Source organism: Akebia trifoliata, chromosome 1 (assembly GCF_017979445.1).
Source record: "Akebia trifoliata isolate Shusen 1 chromosome 1, ASM1797944v1, whole genome shotgun sequence".
NCBI lineage: Eukaryota > Viridiplantae > Streptophyta > Magnoliopsida > Ranunculales > Lardizabalaceae > Akebia > Akebia trifoliata.
This window is the reverse complement of record NC_141375.1, coordinates 8,251,306-8,269,757: the sequence shown is the minus strand read 5'-3', so window position 1 is coordinate 8,269,757 and position 18,452 is coordinate 8,251,306. Positions and strand designations below refer to the sequence as shown.

General features: G+C 35.6%; 1 protein-coding gene across 3 annotated transcripts; it reads left to right on the top strand.

Moving 5' to 3' along the window:
* Positions 1 to 7,305: 7,305 nt before the first annotated feature.
* On the top strand, positions 7,306 to 14,805 carry LPXA (bacterial transferase hexapeptide repeat-containing protein). 3 transcript variants are annotated; one of them, XM_086437634.1, is made up of 10 exons: positions 7,306 to 7,463; positions 7,562 to 7,659; positions 8,247 to 8,371; positions 8,611 to 8,719; positions 11,158 to 11,250; positions 11,457 to 11,573; positions 11,679 to 11,762; positions 11,943 to 12,047; positions 14,365 to 14,451; positions 14,529 to 14,805. In XM_086437634.1, exons 1-10 carry the CDS (start codon positions 7,385 to 7,387, stop codon positions 14,646 to 14,648), a joined length of 1,017 nt encoding a protein of 338 aa, XP_086293760.1. In that variant the 5' UTR covers positions 7,306 to 7,384; the 3' UTR covers positions 14,649 to 14,805. The 3 variants fall into 3 exon arrangements, with proteins under 3 accessions (XP_086293760.1, XP_086293766.1, XP_086293773.1); XM_086437647.1 differs by having other exon boundaries at positions 7,378 to 7,463; positions 7,540 to 7,659; XM_086437640.1 differs by lacking the exons at positions 11,457 to 11,573; positions 11,679 to 11,762.
* Positions 14,806 to 18,452: the final 3,647 nt, after the last annotated feature.

The following is an 18,452-nucleotide window of genomic DNA, read 5'->3' as shown; positions in this document are numbered from 1 at the left end:
TGTTGAAATGAGCGAGGCTTGTATTGGACACAATAGCCTTAAGATATATTTCGCCCCTATGAAATGCCAATAGTCTTTGATGACTATCTCCCAAGATACAACGCTCAACATGTGTACAAGACAACACTCTAAGTGTATACGTACAATTGAATTTGTACTGAGATTAGTACTCTCAAGGACACAAATAAATCTCTTGAAAACAAGAAGGGCGTTATGCAAATAAAAAGCTCGAAAATTGAATGAATTCGAAGAGAAAAGTAATGTGAATTTATAGTAATAGAAGTCTCTCTAGATATGTAAATTTATAGGCATGTGATGCTTGATTCTTAGGTATGCGCACACACGCACTAAGGTTTTTTGGTCCAATGGGTCCAAATCCCTTTTAGAATCCTTGGGTGCTCACGAGCACATGGGCTTGATCCATATATTTTTCACACTTACTACACTATGTGAGAGCTTCTATATAAGAGTTACACTCTTTAATTGTTTCTATTCGATGTGGGACTACAATTTTACACCATAACTTTGAAATACAAACTATTTAACTTTTACTTTTTTTTTACTTTAACTTTTATTTTTTTGCTTTTACTTTTCTTTTACTTTCATTCATATATTAGGATAAATCCCACATTAATCTAACATTGTCATCATTCTTTTAAGATTTACAAACGATTGGTCAAGATTTTATGTTAAAATTTGAGTAAAATTTCTTGAGTTTGTAGATACGTGATTCTTGATTTTCAAATATCACTTCTATGAAGGATTGGAGTCGCCATCATTCATATTTGGAAAATGGTGTGAATGGTTACTTGATGTTCATTTTTAGAAAAAAGTGTCATTTTTGACACTTAGTGACTTTTGATGGATAAGGTACCAATCAACTTGAAATCGAGATAAGCGGCTCGATTGGAGAAAATGGAAGGTGTTAGGCAACCTTTTCTTCCCACCAAGTGATGGTAACCTCAACATAACTCGGTCATTTTTGGATGAAAATATAAAATAAAATAAAGTGCCACGTATTGATAATTTGTACCCTAAGTAAGGATTTATTATCGACTTTAACTTATAAGGATTATCTCATCGAAGGAGATGATCCTAATAGGTATTAGCCTTGGAAATAACACATATTTGAAAAGTGTTGGCTTTGGTTATGGGTCCATTCTCATGAGTTGAGAAGAACCCGAATGCCGATTGCCTCAAAATGATTTGAATGATTAAACAGGTTTTGTTTTGAAAGTGGTTACAACCCTTATACTTTCAACTAAACGGAGGTTCGATCTACCAAAGATAGGGGAGTAGAACATTACATCTTAGAAGTTTGTTAAAAAAAGAAGTGAGGGGTAGTAGAAGATGGACATGCAGAGGGTAGAGAGAGAGAGATAGGGGGGTATGAATTCCTTTGACCCACCTTGAAACTTTAACTTTTCTTTCTTTTCTTCATTTTTCTTCTTCTTCTGTGTCTTCTTGAGTCCTTAGTAATTTATGAGAATGTAACTCTTTAGAATCTATAAAGTGAGGGAGTAGAGAAGAGATGAGTAAAGAGTTGAATTGAGTGTTGATTTTTTAATATAAGATTTGGTACCCATTTTGAAATGGGAGGGGGGTATTTATAGGTGTAGAGGATTGCTTTTGAGGGTATAATGGGGTAAAAAGTTAGAAGAGTAGAGAATGGCATGGGATTTGAGGGTGAGAGGTGTGAAATTTGGAATTGGGGTGAGGGTATTTGTGAAATGAGATGAAAATGGATAGTTATTTACCCAAATAATTTGGATATTCTCCAATCTATTTGGGTTGAATGTTTGGTGAGGTGCAGCGATGGGGGGTTCGTTGAAAAGAATGAGATTTAGTGTTAATTAGGATGAGGAGGTGGTGTGTTTGATTAGAAGAATGAGTTGTGTAAGGAGTTAGATGTTTAAGTTTTTGGGAGGTTAAGGGGATGATGACATGTGTCAAAAGGGTATGGAGATGGAGTATTGATTAGAGAGAATGGGTTGTGTAAAGAGTTAGATATTTAGGTTTTTGAGAAGGTTAAGGTGATGATGACATGTGTCAAAAGGGTATGAAGATGGAGTGTTGATTGGAGGGAAGGGGTGTGATGTTTGCTTGTGAGAATGGGTTGAGGGTGAATGATGAACGGAGGTGTGGGTTGGTGGTTGTGTTAGAGAAAAGTAATGGATTAAGTTTATGACATGGAGTGTGGGGGGTATGGGTTGTGATGTAGGTTGGTGGTTGTGTTAGAGAAATGTGATGGGTTAAGTTTGGTAGAATATTTTTTTGGGAGGTAAGTTGTGGTATGGACATGTGTCCATTTGATGATCAAAAGTTGATTGGTTGATATGGATAATGGCTTGTGGATTTGAATTGATTTGGGCTTTGGTGTATTGGGTTTAGGTTTAGGTTTGGAAATGTTTTAGATTATTTGAGATTGGTTAGGGTATATTTTAGGATGGAATTTTGAGGGTAGGTAAATTTTAGGATTTAGGTAATATGGAATTAGGTTTAGGTTATGTTGGATAAGGTAAGAAATGATTTTTGGAGAGTTGAAGGTTTGTGGGCCTAAACGGGCTTGGAGATTTTCGGTTCGAGAGGGGAGTGGTGAAAGGTAGGGAAGTTGGTGGGTATGCCAAGTCTTTATTGTGGGTCCCTTAGACCTTTAGAGGTCTTAGGAACCTATGAATTGATAAAAAATGATGAATTTTGCCGATTTGGACTTTTTAGGCCCGTTGGTGGATTTATTAAAAATTTGATATATTTAGATCCTTTTGAGTAGGGGGTCCATTCAAATTAGAGTGTATACAGAGTCAAATCATCTCCAACTGAGACCACTCGATCGATCTCATTCATTTTCAAATTAGTATAAAAGTTGGTAATTCTACTTTCTAATAGAGTCGTGGGTAGAGTAGCTCTGGGAGATAATTCCATAATAAACATTCATTTTTTCGAAATAGAAATCCGTTTTAACCCGATCCATATATATATATTGGATGATGGGGTTTTGGACATGTAGGCCCGATTGACAGGGGTGATATAATTGGCCTTTTAAAGTAACCATGTCTTGCCCAAATCCTTTGGATACACATGCAATACCTCACAAACTATACATACCAGGTAAGTAAGGATAAATCTATATAGATGGCTACACAAGATTATAATTGTAGACATCCAAATTTGAATGGACCCTCAACGCAAAATGTCAAAAAATACGTGAAAATTGGAATGGGCATCAAAGCCCCAACCTTCAAAAAGTTTGTTTTATTTCAAATAAATAGCCTAAGACCCCCTTGAGCTTGGCTCATGGGCTAAGAATTTCACACTCACATAACCCTCACCACCCCACTTCTCACCCCAACACAACCTTATACATAACCAACCTAAAACCCAACTCAATCCTATACATATCCTAACCTAATCAAATCCAACCAAACCTCTAAGTCCATTAACCCTAAACCATCACCTCTCAACCAAACTTAAAACCCAACCTAAAACCTAAGCTCAAATCTTAACCCATGCCCAATGATCACAACCAATCACTAATGATCATCACAACGAGATACATGTCATCACCACAACCTATTTCCCTAATTCATCTATCAACTCCATCACCTTTTTCTAAAAACCAACCCACACCAATCTACCCCTATCATTCTCTCCAAATGTTTCATCACAAGCTACCCTTATACCCTTTCTCCTAATCAACTCACCTAATATACACCCTCACACCTTTGAGATATATGTTGCCATATCCTCCACTTTCCCAAAAAATCAACAATCACCATCTTACACTCCCATTCTTCTAACCAAAACCCATTCTATTCAATTCAACTAATACTCAACCCAAATGTGATCTGACCCATTTGGATCACAAATAACACATTTACATTCGCTTCCATAGATACCCTTCTACCATCCTTAATTTACATACCCAGTCACAAACCTTACATCATTTTATCCATTTTCACATTTTCACCCCATTTTACTATTAAAAATCTCTTCAAAAGTCATATAAACCCCCCATTCTCACCACAATTTCCCCCAAGACTTGAACCCCTTACCAAGTCTCAACCTTCGCTCAACTTTCTCAACTCTCAAGTTTCAAGTCTCAACTCTCCTTCTCCCCCTTTCTCACAATCTCTATACTTACATCCATCAACCATTAAAATTCTACACATCCACATATCAAGACTAAGTCAAAAAAGGCTCATCTCTTAAAGGAAAAAAGAAAGTCATGTCAAGAACAATGTAGGGTAAGGACTAAAAAGAAGGAAATAATTCTCTCCCCATTTCTCTCTCCTTCCATAATTTTCTTTCCTCTACGTTTTCTCTCTCCTTCTTTTATTTTTATTTAAAACAACTCTAAGATGTAGTGTGAACCCTCCTATACTTTTGATAAATTGGGCTCTAGCTCCATTGAAAGGGTAGAGTTACAAATCCCTTTTGAAAACATTTCTTAAAAAATCTCTACACTTATGCATACACCACAAAAAATTTCAAAACTAAGGTCTTGTGCCATTTTCTTATGAAAATGGGCCCTTGACCAAAATATCTATCATTTTTCAAGATTTTTCAAGGTATGGACCATAAAAGGGCCCCTTCCTTAATAGTTTAAATCAAAATCAAAATCTCTCGCACTCAAGGGCACAAATAGGTTTTCTTACAATCTTTTTTATTTATTTTTCAAATTGACTGAATCCGAATTTACCACAAATAGTGGAGGGAGTAGGGTGTCTAACACCTTCCTTATTCCCTAACATAGACCCCTTACCTAGACTTTAGGTGAACCAATGACCCTTATCCGTATGAGAGTTACTACGAATGAAAAATAATTTTTTGAAAATTACTTTTCAGTGACCATTCACACCCTTTTCTAAAAAAGAATGGTAGCGACTCTAAATCCAAGTAATAGAGATCTTTGGACTCGAAAATCTTATGTCTACAACAATTATATTATACATTAATATTTAAATTATTAAAAAAAATATTTCATAAAAATACAAAAAACCTGACTGAGCTGAGTTTATTAAGTAGTCAATTTGAGGGACGATTCATGTTGAAAATCATAATAAATTCGTGGTGATTCAGGTGAGTCATTTCTGTCTTGGAATATTTTTAAAACCACAAGTCAAACCCATTGGTAACTGGGGCATTATGATTTTATTCAAAATTAGAGTCGTTTGAAATCTGAATTTAACGGGTTTGAACCCTTAGAGTAGTTCTGAATAAAAATAAGTCAAGATGTTCCTTAATCCGAGTTAAATTCAACTCAAATACATAATCTATCCCTATATCTGCTTAGATCCGAATGATATATTACTTTGACAATTATATTTTAATTTTTTCAATATATCATTTTCTACTATTTTAATACAACATGGATTCTTATGAAATAAAATAATTATAATGGTAAAATAGAATAGTATAACAATTAGAAAGGAAGTATAGGAGCAGGTAAGAGCTTTATGTATGCTAGTATGTTGTTTTGAGGCAATTTATGGATTGCATGTAAACTTGCAAAAAATTAAGCTTTTCAGGTTGGTTTAGTGCCGGATCTTCCTATCTTAGCCACCACATTGGGGTGTCACCATGATATCCTACCTTCATCCTCTTTGGGGGTATCTTTAGGGGATCCTTATTGCAACAAGAAGATTTGGGAAGGACTAATTGAGAAACTAGAAAGGAAACTGAACACTTAGAATGCTAGGTATCTCTTAAAAGGAGGTAAGGTTACTTTGATCAAAAGCACTCTAACAAGTGTTCCTATTTACTTTGTTTCTCTTTGCCAAAACTAATTGAGGTCAAAATTGAAAGATTCATGAATTTTTTTTTGTTTGTGGAATGATAAGAATGGAGGAAGAAAGTATTATTTGGTGAATTAGAAGTTGGTTTGCACTCCAAAGAAAAATGGAGGATTGAAAATTAGAGGCTTAATGTTAACTAATAGAGCTCTTTTGGGTAAATGGATTTGGAGGTTCGGGGAAGAGAAATGCAATTTGTGGAGGAGGGGGTTCAAGCAAAATATAGGAAAAAGAAGTTCAGTTGGTATACCGACAAGGTAAAAAACTCATATGGTTGTAATGTGTGGAAGGGATTATGAAGGGGCTTGATCAATTTGATAAAGGGATAAAATTTATTGTGGGGATAAGGGATAAGATTAGATTTTGGGAGGATAACTGGTGTGATATTTTATCTCTGTCAACTCGATACCCTTCTTTGTACGTTTGGTCTTCGTATAGGAATTGCTCAATAAAGCATAGTTTGATTCGAAATAGTGATACTCATTCTTAGAATCTGGGATTTAGGAGGAACTTCCATGATTGGGAAATAACTAGGTAACATCTCTTCTAGATACCCTTAATTCAATCCAATTTTCGGAGAATGAGCATGATAGGAGGGAATGGTTCAAAGCTAATAATAAGATATTTTCACTCCACTCATTTTATAAATACTTGTTACCATCGATTGAACTCTCTTTCTCAAGTTTCATTATTTGAAGTCCGCCATTGTTCCTTCTAAGGTGACTTGCTTCTTTTGGGAGGAACCTCACTTTAGATAGCTTGATTATTGAGGGGTGGATTACTCCAAATTTTTACTTCTTGTATTCGAGGAATGGGGAATCAACTAATAACATTTTATTCATTATTCTTTTGCTTGGGGAATTGGATGTTCTTTTTGAATCGTTTTCAGGTAGATTGGGTTTTCCCTAACTCTTTCTTTGTATTCTTGGAAGAGTAGAGTTTTAATATCTTCTTTCCTAGAAAAAAGACATCTTTGGACTATTATTCCTTTAACCATTGCTTGAGATCTTTGAAGAAAGAGAAACAATAAGGTATTCCAAAACAAGAAAAATACGTCCCAATCGATGATCATGGAGATTTTGGGTTTCTGTATTTTTGATTGAAGTTGAGCAAGGACTTTGTGGGAGTTGCATTCTAGGACTTTGTTTTCAAATGGGATTTCCTATGTGATTCTTAGTTTGTGTGAGGGTGTTGTTTAAGTTATTGTTTGTCTTTTAATTTTTTCTTTTTTTCTTTTTCTTTGTAATGGGTCCTCCTCAACCTCTTTTTTTCTTCTTCATTGGTAATATTTTTTATACCTATAACAATAAAAATGGATAAATTTTGATCCGACCTCATTTTAATCCCTACTGGTAACCATTGAAAATGGGTTTGATTGGATCAGGTTTTGGTGAACCGGACCCTTACCCACGCATATTATGTAGCAAAACATGAGAGATTCTATTGCCACACGACTAACGCCACCGCGTGGGCTGATTCCTTGGTGATATACATGTGAATTAGGGTGGCGTTAGAAAAAGTTGGATGTGGCAATAGAATCTTTATAAGACAAACTCCAACTCTTTGCATTTGTTCTTTCCGTCCCTGGCTCCATGTTTTCACTCCTTAGCAAACCCTTCTCCTCAACTGTACGGACAATTTCTCTTCAACGACTCAACAGAACACTTACCCGTAAGTAACCATCTCTCTCTCTCTCACATACAAGCACTCAAATCACACTCTTTTTTCCCCAAATCATATAAACCAGTGTTTTGAGTTAAATTTTACAGAGGTTTTGGAAGAGAGGAAATTGGAGGGCTCATCTGAAACAAACCCCAGTTTCATCCACCCAACTGCAATCGTTCATCCAAAAGCTGTTATCGGTCAGGTACTCTATCTCTCTCTCTCTCTCTCTCTCTCTCTCTCTCTCTCTCTCTCTCTCTTTTTTAACTTTGGTACTTTATGTACTAACTAATGTAACTTTAATTGCATTTTAGTGTTAAATATTCATGATATTTCATTTGGGTTTTTTCAACAATTTGATTTATAGACTACCCATTTGGTTTTTTTTTTTTTTTTTTAAATATATTTTGTTCTTGAAATTCTGGTTTGGTGTTTTAGATTTTATTGCTGGCCTTGTTTTTGGTAGATCATTTGTGATGGTTTTTGTTTGAAAAGGTGAATAATGGATGAACCAACAGATTCTAGTATAGCTCCATTGGAACTATGTAGATTAAACATTTTAGACAACCCAATCTTATGGTTATTTTTCGATGCCTTGAAGGCCAATCCCAAGATCTCAATCCATTCTGACATACTTTACTTCTCTAAAACTTGACCTGAATTCGAGGAATTTGGATTATTAATTTAATATAGTTAGTAATGTCTATGGACTTTTATTGAACGGACTGATATTTGCACTCTTTACTTTTTTCTAATTTATAGATGTCAATGAAGTTTCTTTTCGCTTTGTAGGGTGTTTCAATCGGTCCTTTTTGTACAGTTGGAGGTTCTGCAAAACTTGGTGATGCTTGTCAATTATATCCAGGAAGCCATATTTTTGGAGATACAGAATTGGGGGAGCATTGCATTGTCATGACGTGAGTTTGGGGTCTTGCTTTTAGTTCTTGTGATTCCTCATCTTCTGTTAATTTTTTACACACTAGGATTGCATGTATTGAAGATAATTTTTTTCAAAGTGACTCACTTTAATACATTTTTTTTTAACATACACAATTATGTTAGTTTTTTGGTACTTTGTATGCTGTTGGGAATGGTCAGGATTCTTTTTATTGTTCTTGAAATAATTATTTTGTATGTGTGAACTTTTGTCAGGCAGTGGTGCCATTATTGGGGAGGATCTTCCAGGGCGTACAATTATTGGATGCAATAACCTTATAGGGCATCATGCGGTGGTTGGAATAAAGTGCCAAGATCTGAAATACAAGGTTATTGTTTTTTTATGCTCATAGATATCATGTGTGCTGGATTGATTGGTTGGATCAATGAATACTGAATGTAACCCATCTATTTTCACCTTACTAATAGAGTAGTAGAAGCCGTTAGTCACCAAATCGGTGTTTGAGACGAGAAAAATTCGGTAAAATCAGGAAACAATCATAAAAAATCGGGCTAGGGTTAGGGCCATGTAATTGTTCCTACTATTTGGTGGTCTCATATTATATAATTGTTAGAGTTCTAGATTTATTTTATTTTTATTATCTTTATGTGATATGTAGTATTAGCCCATAAGCCCATAATTTATTGTGTAAGCTCCCCCAATCCACCCACCCACATGTATATTGGGGAGAGAGGAGGTCGACCTATCAAGTTCTACTCTCTCTCTCTCTCTTTCTCTCTCTCAATCATTTCTCTTCTCTAAACCTAACTCTTCAACTTCACATGGTATCAAATTGCTTCTGATTTTTGATGCCCATTTCTTTTCTTCTTATTCTCATTCTTCTTCTATTCTTTGGGTTTCTAAATCCTTAGACTTTTTTTTTTGATGAAGTAAAATAATCTATTAAAAGGGGACCGAGAGAGCCACCCACAAAGTACACATGAATAGAAAAACAAACTCAAAGAAAAAAATCACTCAAGAGTTACACTTTTAAGTCCCATCTAAACATCAAGTCCTCGAAAAGACTCCCTTGAACTTCTTATAGATCATGCTCCAGGAGAACATCAAATCCAAAATGCTCAAGATAATCTCATGAAGAGAATGATCTTTCCATCATCTCCGTCCAAATACCCCAATAAATTGCGAAAGGGGTTAAAGGCAACAAGCTTCTTTTTTTGATTGAGCTAGTTTTCAAGTGCCAAGATTGAAAAAGATCCAAGAGTGAAAAAAGAAAGCACCAAGAGAACTTTAAGAGGGAAGTAAAAGGAGCCCAGACCTCTCTAGCAAAAGGACAATGAATAAGTGGTTAATCAATTTTTCACTCACATTGCACAAGAAGCAAAAGTTAATTGACATAATTCCCCTTGCCACAATGATGTCTGTGGTGAGAAATTTACCTAGGACTGCACACCAAACAAAGAAAGCAATCTTGGAAGGCACTTTAGGACCCTAAATGGAAGCGGCCGGAAAGGGTGGCAAAGAAGGATCAAGACGAGATCCCAATAAGGATCAACACCAGAATGAATCCAATCTTTGACCAGAGCTTCTTTCTAGTTTCACAATCTCTGGTGACGGATAAGAAGCTCTCAAGTTTCTCAAAGAATTTTACAGAAGGCTCACTCACAAAAACAAAAAAAAGTATTATTTAGTAGTAACTCTCAAGAAAACCCTAAATTCAGAATTTTGAAGTTGAAATTTGTCGATTTCCATCGATTGCTAGCCATTGTCCGACTGATCATAATCCCCACTTTCGATCGATTGCCTGTAAGGCCACTTCGTTCGACCACCTATAAGAGTCAATCGATTGGAATTTATCCAAATTTAACATTTTAACTTGAGCTTCTTGAGACATTTTTTCTATCCAATTTTAAACTAATCCTCCATGGATATTTAAAAGTTATCTAAGTCACCAACCTACCTAAGTGGTGAGACACCCATAGCTTGAGTAATCTTTTGCAGGTCCTCATTCTCGGTGACACACACACTCACACTTACATGATCAATTACAGAACTTGTCAATTACAAATGTGGACTTAACATCTATATAATAAAACACAATTGTAAGGACCACTTTTGTGGGGGACAAATTTTCATCCAAATAGGTAAACATCTCATCCAACTACAATTTTTGTGAGGCCCACTTTATTGCCTTTCCTCTTCACCCTTTCTAGCTTTACTATATTTCTTCTTTTTTACTCCTTTAACCCACTTTACCCCCTAACTTTAATTTTTTTTTCCGCTTTTATTCCTTTAATCTCAAAGAGGATGCCCGTGTCATAGGCACGGATAAACTGTAGTCATTCTATAGTCCATGGTGCATACTCCATATACTCTTTGGTAAGTATTGAGCATGCAAATCTCTTGCTAAATCTATGTCACGAATTCTGCCTTGAATGCTGATTCACTGCTTCCACCCACCTTTATGAGCTAAATCCATGTCATCTTTATGTAAAAAAAAAAACAAGTATGTTACTAGAATGCATCTGTGTGACCTTATAAAGCTTTCTAGTATTGGCAACGAGCTCTTGGGAATCTGTGGCAGTGAGTCTAAGAATCTAGAGTATCTTGTTAATCATTATTAACAAAAAAAAAAAAAATGTTAGATGTTAATCATATTATGTTACCATGTGATTGCCATTCTTTCGTTGACATAGTGCATAGTTTCCCAGATTTGATAGAAGGTTTAAATATGTCCATGCAAGCATGGATTTAAATATCGACTTGGGAATGAGGCCCTATTTTATAGCTATTCTTTTATTGATTTAGCCAGGGGACGAGTGTTTTCTCCATGTTGGTGACAGCAATGAGATCAGAGAGTATACTTCAATACATCGATCTTCAAAATCAAACGATAGAACGGTACGGAGATGGAGAGCTAACTGATGTTTATTGAACATCATAAACTCTTGTTTTGTGTCGTATTTTTTTTATTTCAAAAATACTTTCCTGACTAACTTAGTAAGGAAAAAAATGCCTTAGTAAGGTCTTCTTTCCTTACTAGGTAGGCTAGTCGGTCTCTTTTTTAATTTTTATTTTTTCTTATTCTGACCGGCATTCAATAATAGATTATTGGTGACCACAATCTTATCATGGGGTCTTGTCATATTGCGCATGACTGCAAAGTGGGTAACAACAATATCTTTGCAAACAATACCCTTCTAGCAGGTCATGTTGTGGTTGAAGTAAGTCTGTTTTTTTGCCATCCTTGTGAAATTTACAATATTCTATTATTATTGCAACAAAGGCCATCGCTGAAAACAAAGCTAATTGAAGTTTTTCTAATGAAGGACTATGCTCACACAGCAGGGGCCATTGTTGTTCATCAATATTGTCATATTGGGTCTTTTTCTTTCATTGGTGGTGGTTCTGTGGTACGATCATCATTGGTTTCTGGCATTCTTACTTATTATTTTATATTCTAATCTCATGGAAAATTTTGTCAAACAAAGTATTTAGGTTACCAAACAAACTTTTCCATCGAAATTACGATAAAATCCTTCTCAGCATATTCAAGTTTTAATGTTAATTATTTTTGTATTCATTGTTCATAGCTTGCACAAGATGTTCCAAGGTACATGATGGTTGCTGGTGATAGAACGGAGATCCGCGGTTTAAATCTTGAGGGTCTTCGACGTCGTGGATTCTCAAGTGAAGAGGTTGGTATTGTTTGAGTTTGCTTACCATGTTCTGTCAAATAGGTTTTCCTATAATAGTTTGACGTTAAGTCTTCTGAAAAAATGCGGAGATTCCTTCAACATCTATGCTTGGTTACAGGGTGGACATAGTCACATTGACATAATGGAAGGATGATGCAACAGTTATCGTGATGGTGAATTTTAACATTTTATGTAGTACTTGTTGCAATCAAGAAAGATATTTAATAAAAGAATATCTGTATTTAGTGTCTTTGTCTTGTTTGATAGTTGAACTTAGGGAATCTTGAAGACCTGAATTTAGAAGGGATCTTTCATGCACGACTTCTGCATTCCTTCTACTTCTCTTCCACGTACTTGGCAATGGTCTGGAGACTTGAATTGTCTTCCTATTTCCGTCGGATTTTCTTTGATCATTTGAAAATTCGAACCATTCAATTGTGTCAGGATCATCTCCTAGCTGCACCCACACCTAAGTGCCCTAGGCACCAGTTTTTTCTTTTTAGATATTTGGTCTCCTTTACCTCTTTTCATTTCATAATTTAAATATTTAACCACTAACCTGAATTTATGTTCAAACTCCTTTTTTGAATAACCTTATAGTCTTTATATATTGGTCATTCATCGTAGTCGAGAAAATCTATCTGGATTTTGTTATTTCCACTTTTGAAAGTAATTAGATGTTCATGCCATTTTGAAATATATATTTGGTGGCTCATAGTGTGTGGTCCTACATTCTTGCTCTCTTCAGGGTTTCTTGGTGTCATCCCCACTCGGTTATATCCCTTTTGTTTAGTAGGAAGTCCAACATCTTTTCTGACGGTCGAAGATTTTGTGGAATTTCTTACCCTTTGCAATTTGTTGGGGCTTGTGGAAAGAATGGAGTGGTTTGTGTAAACAACAAACCAAGGAAAACTCTTTGCAAGATCTAATTTTTAATATTATTTGTTTGGTGTAAACGGTTCAAGGATCTTAGAGGGTTGTTTTTTGAAGATTTTCTTTTTAGGTGGGATAATGTTTGTAGCAGGAGATTGTAGTCTTGTTTCGTTGCTTTGAGGATGCTTTGTCCTCTTATTAATAAAATTTCAGTTATAAAAAAAAAAGATGGCAAGATCACTTGCCATTGTAAATTTGAGGATACTCCTTTGCGCACCCTCTCATATCCTCTACTTTCTTTCCTTAGATGACCATTTAGATTTGTTGGGCAGTATATAAGTACTAATTATGTTTATTATTCTTTTTCGTTTGTACTAGTTTTCTAGCTTATGTTTATCACACATTCAGTAGATATTGTGTACTATAGTTTATACTCATCAATTTTCATAGCTTTGTCCCTTTCCATGTTTTATCTGTTAATCAACCAACTACTCCATAAGACCAATCTGTTGGAGGGAAGATTTTGGTGGGGGGGACTGAATATAAGAGGGTCATGTGGCTTAACTGGGGATGAGTATGACACACCGATGGTGGAGGACAATATACACTCAACATTATCTATTAAAAAACTTGTTATATTTATTTATGTACTTATTTTTAGAGTCGTGATAATCTGACTACCCCATGTGGCATACTCAATTGACTACCTGATGTGACAAGTTCGGGACTGTAGATCTGCACTCCTTGGGATACACGGTTCCTGAACCTGTATCCCGAGGAGTGCAGATCTACGATTCCTGAACTTGTCATGTCAGAGTAGTCGATTGAGTTTGCCATGTGGGGTAGGCAGATTATCACGATTCTTATTTTTAATTATATCCACAAAAGCTAAGCTCTTAGCTGTCAAGTCGCTCATTCCAAGTGGAAATATCAACCCAATAGTCCTGAACTAACTTCTTCATTCTCTCTCCTCCGATCTGGTGTGAGAACCCTTGTTTTTCACCTGAAATCGTTTTATTTTTATTTTTTATGAATCAAATCAGGTGTTTTTGCATCGTGTCATTTCTTGAGAACACTTTAGCCAACCCTTGTTTACTCCCATTTTCAAGTGGGCTCTGCTTCAGTGCATCGCCTCTTGGGGAAATCCTAGCATGAAGCCGAACGAACCGAAGGATAATTTTGAATGTTGCCTTTAGAGATGAATGATGGAATGTTAGAGATGAGCAATAAGGTTGTACTTGTATCTCCAAAAATTGTGTTCCCAAGGACTTGTTGACCTTTTTCTATCCATTAAGTACCTTGTTAATTCACATTCACATGCTTTTCTAGTAGAAAACATACCTCTTGTATCTGCTTTTAGCCTTTTCGTTCAAGCTTACCGAGAGCTTTGGTTCCATCATATGTTATGAATTTCTGATATATATTTTCATGGCAATAATTGAAGATCAAAAGCATGAGGAGGGCTTACCAAAAGATATTCATGCTCAGAGATGCTAAGTCAGGAGGCATTGAAGATCGTCTCACTGAAGTGGTAATTACATTTCTATTTCAGTGTTTGATTATACTTATGAAGGAACATTATCTCTATAATAATTAACCACATTGCAGGAGCACAATGAAGAGTTGGCTAAATTAGATGTTGTACACTCTATGGTACAATCTATTCGTAACTCTTTTGAGCCAAAACGTCGGGGAATTTGCAAGTATAGACATTGGAGTGGTTCTTGAAGAACCATTATTTGTGAGTTCCTCCCACCATGTTTTCAAATAGCATATGCAGCATATTTCCAATTTCTTTTTTTTCTATGTAAAATATAGAAAAAAGGGGAAAAATTTATAATTATTACTAATCTTTTTATTTTCAATTTCATTATAATTTATTATATTTGTAAGTTTAATGAGTTTGTAAGAATGCATAAACTCAGCAAAAAAAAAAAAAAAACAATGAAACATGGTAGATGATTTAAAGAGTAGAAGGCATAGGAGAATGCAATTAGACTATAAAAAAAAAAAAATAATTAGAACTTAGAAGGGAGCTAACATGATAGTAGAATATAGTTAAAGGAGAACAGAAATAAGTTATAATAATAGTTTGTGATGTAAGGCTTCAGGTGATGAAATGGAGATGATAGGGTGAGGTTGAGGATGTGAGGAAAACCTTCCATGTGTGGGAGAACTTCCAAAATGGGGGATTGCAGGTTACAATAAATAACCTCTTAGAGAATAGTGCCATTTGCTTATCAATCATTCACTTATTCTCATGGTTTGTAAACTCGTCCGAGACTGAAACGTATCGTCCGAGTTAACTTGGTATCAGAGCTGAACGAGACCAACTCACAAAGTCATTTTTTGACCGAGATTTACAAGTCACGATCAATTTTTTGATTTGTCTCACGAGACGTCTCAAACGTATCGAAAAACTCATCCGAGACGACTCAGTATTGGAGCTGAACGAGACGAGACGAGATACCGAGTTTAAAAACCATGCTTATTCTTGTTTCCTTAGGACCAATCTTTATATAACTTCCAAAATTACATCCTGTTTATCCTTCAACGTTGAATGTTAACTGTGTTTTTGCCCAATCATTTATGACCAGTTCATATGTGCCACGACGATCAACTCATTTTGCAATGTCTACATGTGAATTCGTCATCAAGCTTTAACCCCCCAAAGCCCACTCCAGTGGGCTTTATGAATTTTCACGGTAGATAGATCAGTGTTTTTAAAACTGAATCAAACCAAAGGTTTGACCGGATATTTATTGAAAATTTCTGTAATAATAATCTATAAAAAAAATTGAAAAAGAACATTCTTTAATAATCAAACCTTAATAATACACATTTAATATTACCTCATCATTAAAATAAAAGAAGTCAATTTAAGGAAAAAAACCACATTATAGTTTTTTTAATTCTTTAGAAAAATGTCATTTGGTTAAAACCAAATTAAGCCAACTTGAAAATTTCAGTCCAATTATCAACTTTGAATTGGACGGACCCATTTGTTCTTTGGAAAAAAAAATATGTATAGGGTCCCGTTCGGCACCTTACTATTTACCCTACACTTTGCCCAACATGTTTTATCCTACTTGGGTTCGAAGTTTTGGAATAGGCAGATTTTTGGTGAGGATGATCTCTGGGCGGTATCATCCTCCCAAAAATCTGCCGATTCCAAAACTTCTAATCCATAAAAAATGATTTACAAAAATGGATGGTCCAACGATTTTTCAACTTGTAACATGGGACTAGAAAATTCGGAATGGGCTGATTTTTGGTGAGGATGATCTTCTAATCGTAGAGATCAGACTCACCAAAAATCAGCCCATTCCAAAACTTCTAACCCATTAGGACAAAACACGTTGGGCAAAGCGTAGGGTAAAAGTAGGGTGCCGATATTTCCCAGATATATATATATATATAATATATATATATATATAGGGGTCGGGTTCCTGCAACACACATTGCGACACCATATAGACAACGTGTTTTGTCTTATATGGGCAAAAATGTTTGGAATGGGCTGATTTTTTTGTGAGGATGATCTCTGTGATGAGAGAATCATCCTGGGCAAAAAATCATCAAATTCCAAAACTTCTAACCCCATCAAAATGGATTTACAAAAATTGGGACGGTCTATATTTTTCAACAAAAATCGGACGGTCTATAAGTGTTGAATGGGATGATTTTTTGCCAGGATGATCCTCTCACCATAGAGATCATCCTCTGTGATGAGAGAATCATCCTGGCAAAAAATCATCAAATTCCAAAACTTCTAACCCCATCAAAATTGATTTACAAAAATTGGACGGTCTATAATTTTTCAACAAAAATCGGACTGTCTAGAAGTTTTGGAATGAGATGATTTTTTGCCAGGATGATCCTCTCACCATAGAGATCATCCTCACAAAAAATCAGCCCATTCCAAACATTTTTGCCCATATAAGACAAAACGCGTTGTCTATATGTGTGTTGAAATGGTTGTCGTTTGAACCTGATCCATATATATATATATATATATATATATATATATATATATATAGATAGGGTCCCGTTCGGCACCCTAAGTTTTACCACACACTTTAACAAACGCGTTTTGTCTTACATGGGTTAGAAGTTTTCGGATGAGCTGATTTTTGGTGAGGATGATCTCTATGGTGAGGAGATCATCCTCACCAAAAATCAGCTCATTTCAAAACTTCTAACCCCATCAAAATTGATTTACAAAAAATGGACGGTCCACGATTTTTCAACATGTAAACATGGGGTAACATTTCGGAATGGGCTGATTTTTGGGGAGGATGATCTTCTAATCATAGAGATCATCCTCACCAAAAATCAGCTCATTCCAAAACTTCTAACCCATGTAGGACAAAAAACGTTTGTTAAAGTGTGTGGTAAAACTTAGGGTGCTGAACATTTCCCATATATATATAAATAGGGAAATGTTCAGCACCCTAAGTTTTACCACACACTTTAACAAACGTTTTTTGTCCTACATGGGTTAGAATTTTTGGAATTGGCTGATTTTTGGTGAGGATGATCTCTATGATTAGAAGATCATCCTCCCCAAAAATCAGCCTATTCCGAAATGTTTAGCCCCATATTTACACATTGAAAAATCGTGGACCGTCCATTTTTTGTAAACCATTTTTGATGGGGTTAAAAGTTTTGGAATGAACTGATTTTTGGTGAGGATGATCTCCTCACCATAGAGATCATCCTCACCAAAAATCAGTTCATTCCAAAACTTCTAACCCATGTAGGACAAAACACGTTTGTTAAAGTGTGTGATAAAGCTTAGCGTTCAATGGCCAACAGTTTGGCAAACATTTTGGCAAACACATTTTTCAAAACATGGGTTAGAGGTCTTGGAATGGGCTGATTTTTGGTGAAGATGATCTCTATGGTGAGGAGATCATTATCACCAAAAATCAGCCCATTCCAAAACTTCTAACCTCATCAAAAATGGTTTACAAAAAATGGACGGTTCATGATTTTTCAACTTGTAAAATGGGGTTAGAAATTTTGGAATGAGCTGATTTTTGGTGAGGATGATCTCCTCACCGTAGAGATCATCCTCACCAAAATCAGCCCATTCCAAGACCTCTAACCCATGTTTTGAAAAGTGTTTGCCAAACTGTTGGCCACGGATAGGGACCCATATATATATATATATATATATGGGTCCCTTTCAGCAACAAACATTTTAGCAAACATTTTGGCAAAACATTTTTCAAAACATGGGTTAGAGGTTTTGGAATGGGCTGATTTTGGTGAGGATGATCTCTACGGTGAGGAGATCATCCTCATAAAAAATCAGCCCATTCCAAAACTTCTAGCCCCATGTTAACAGGTTGAAAAATCGTGGACCGTCCATTTTTTGTAAACCATTTTTGATGGGTTAGAAGTTTTGGAATGGGCTGATTTTTGGTGATGATGATCTATTCCCTGTAGAGATCATCCTCACCAAAAATCAGCCCATTCCAAAACCTGTAACCCATATTTTCAAAAATGTTTTGCCAAAATGTTTGT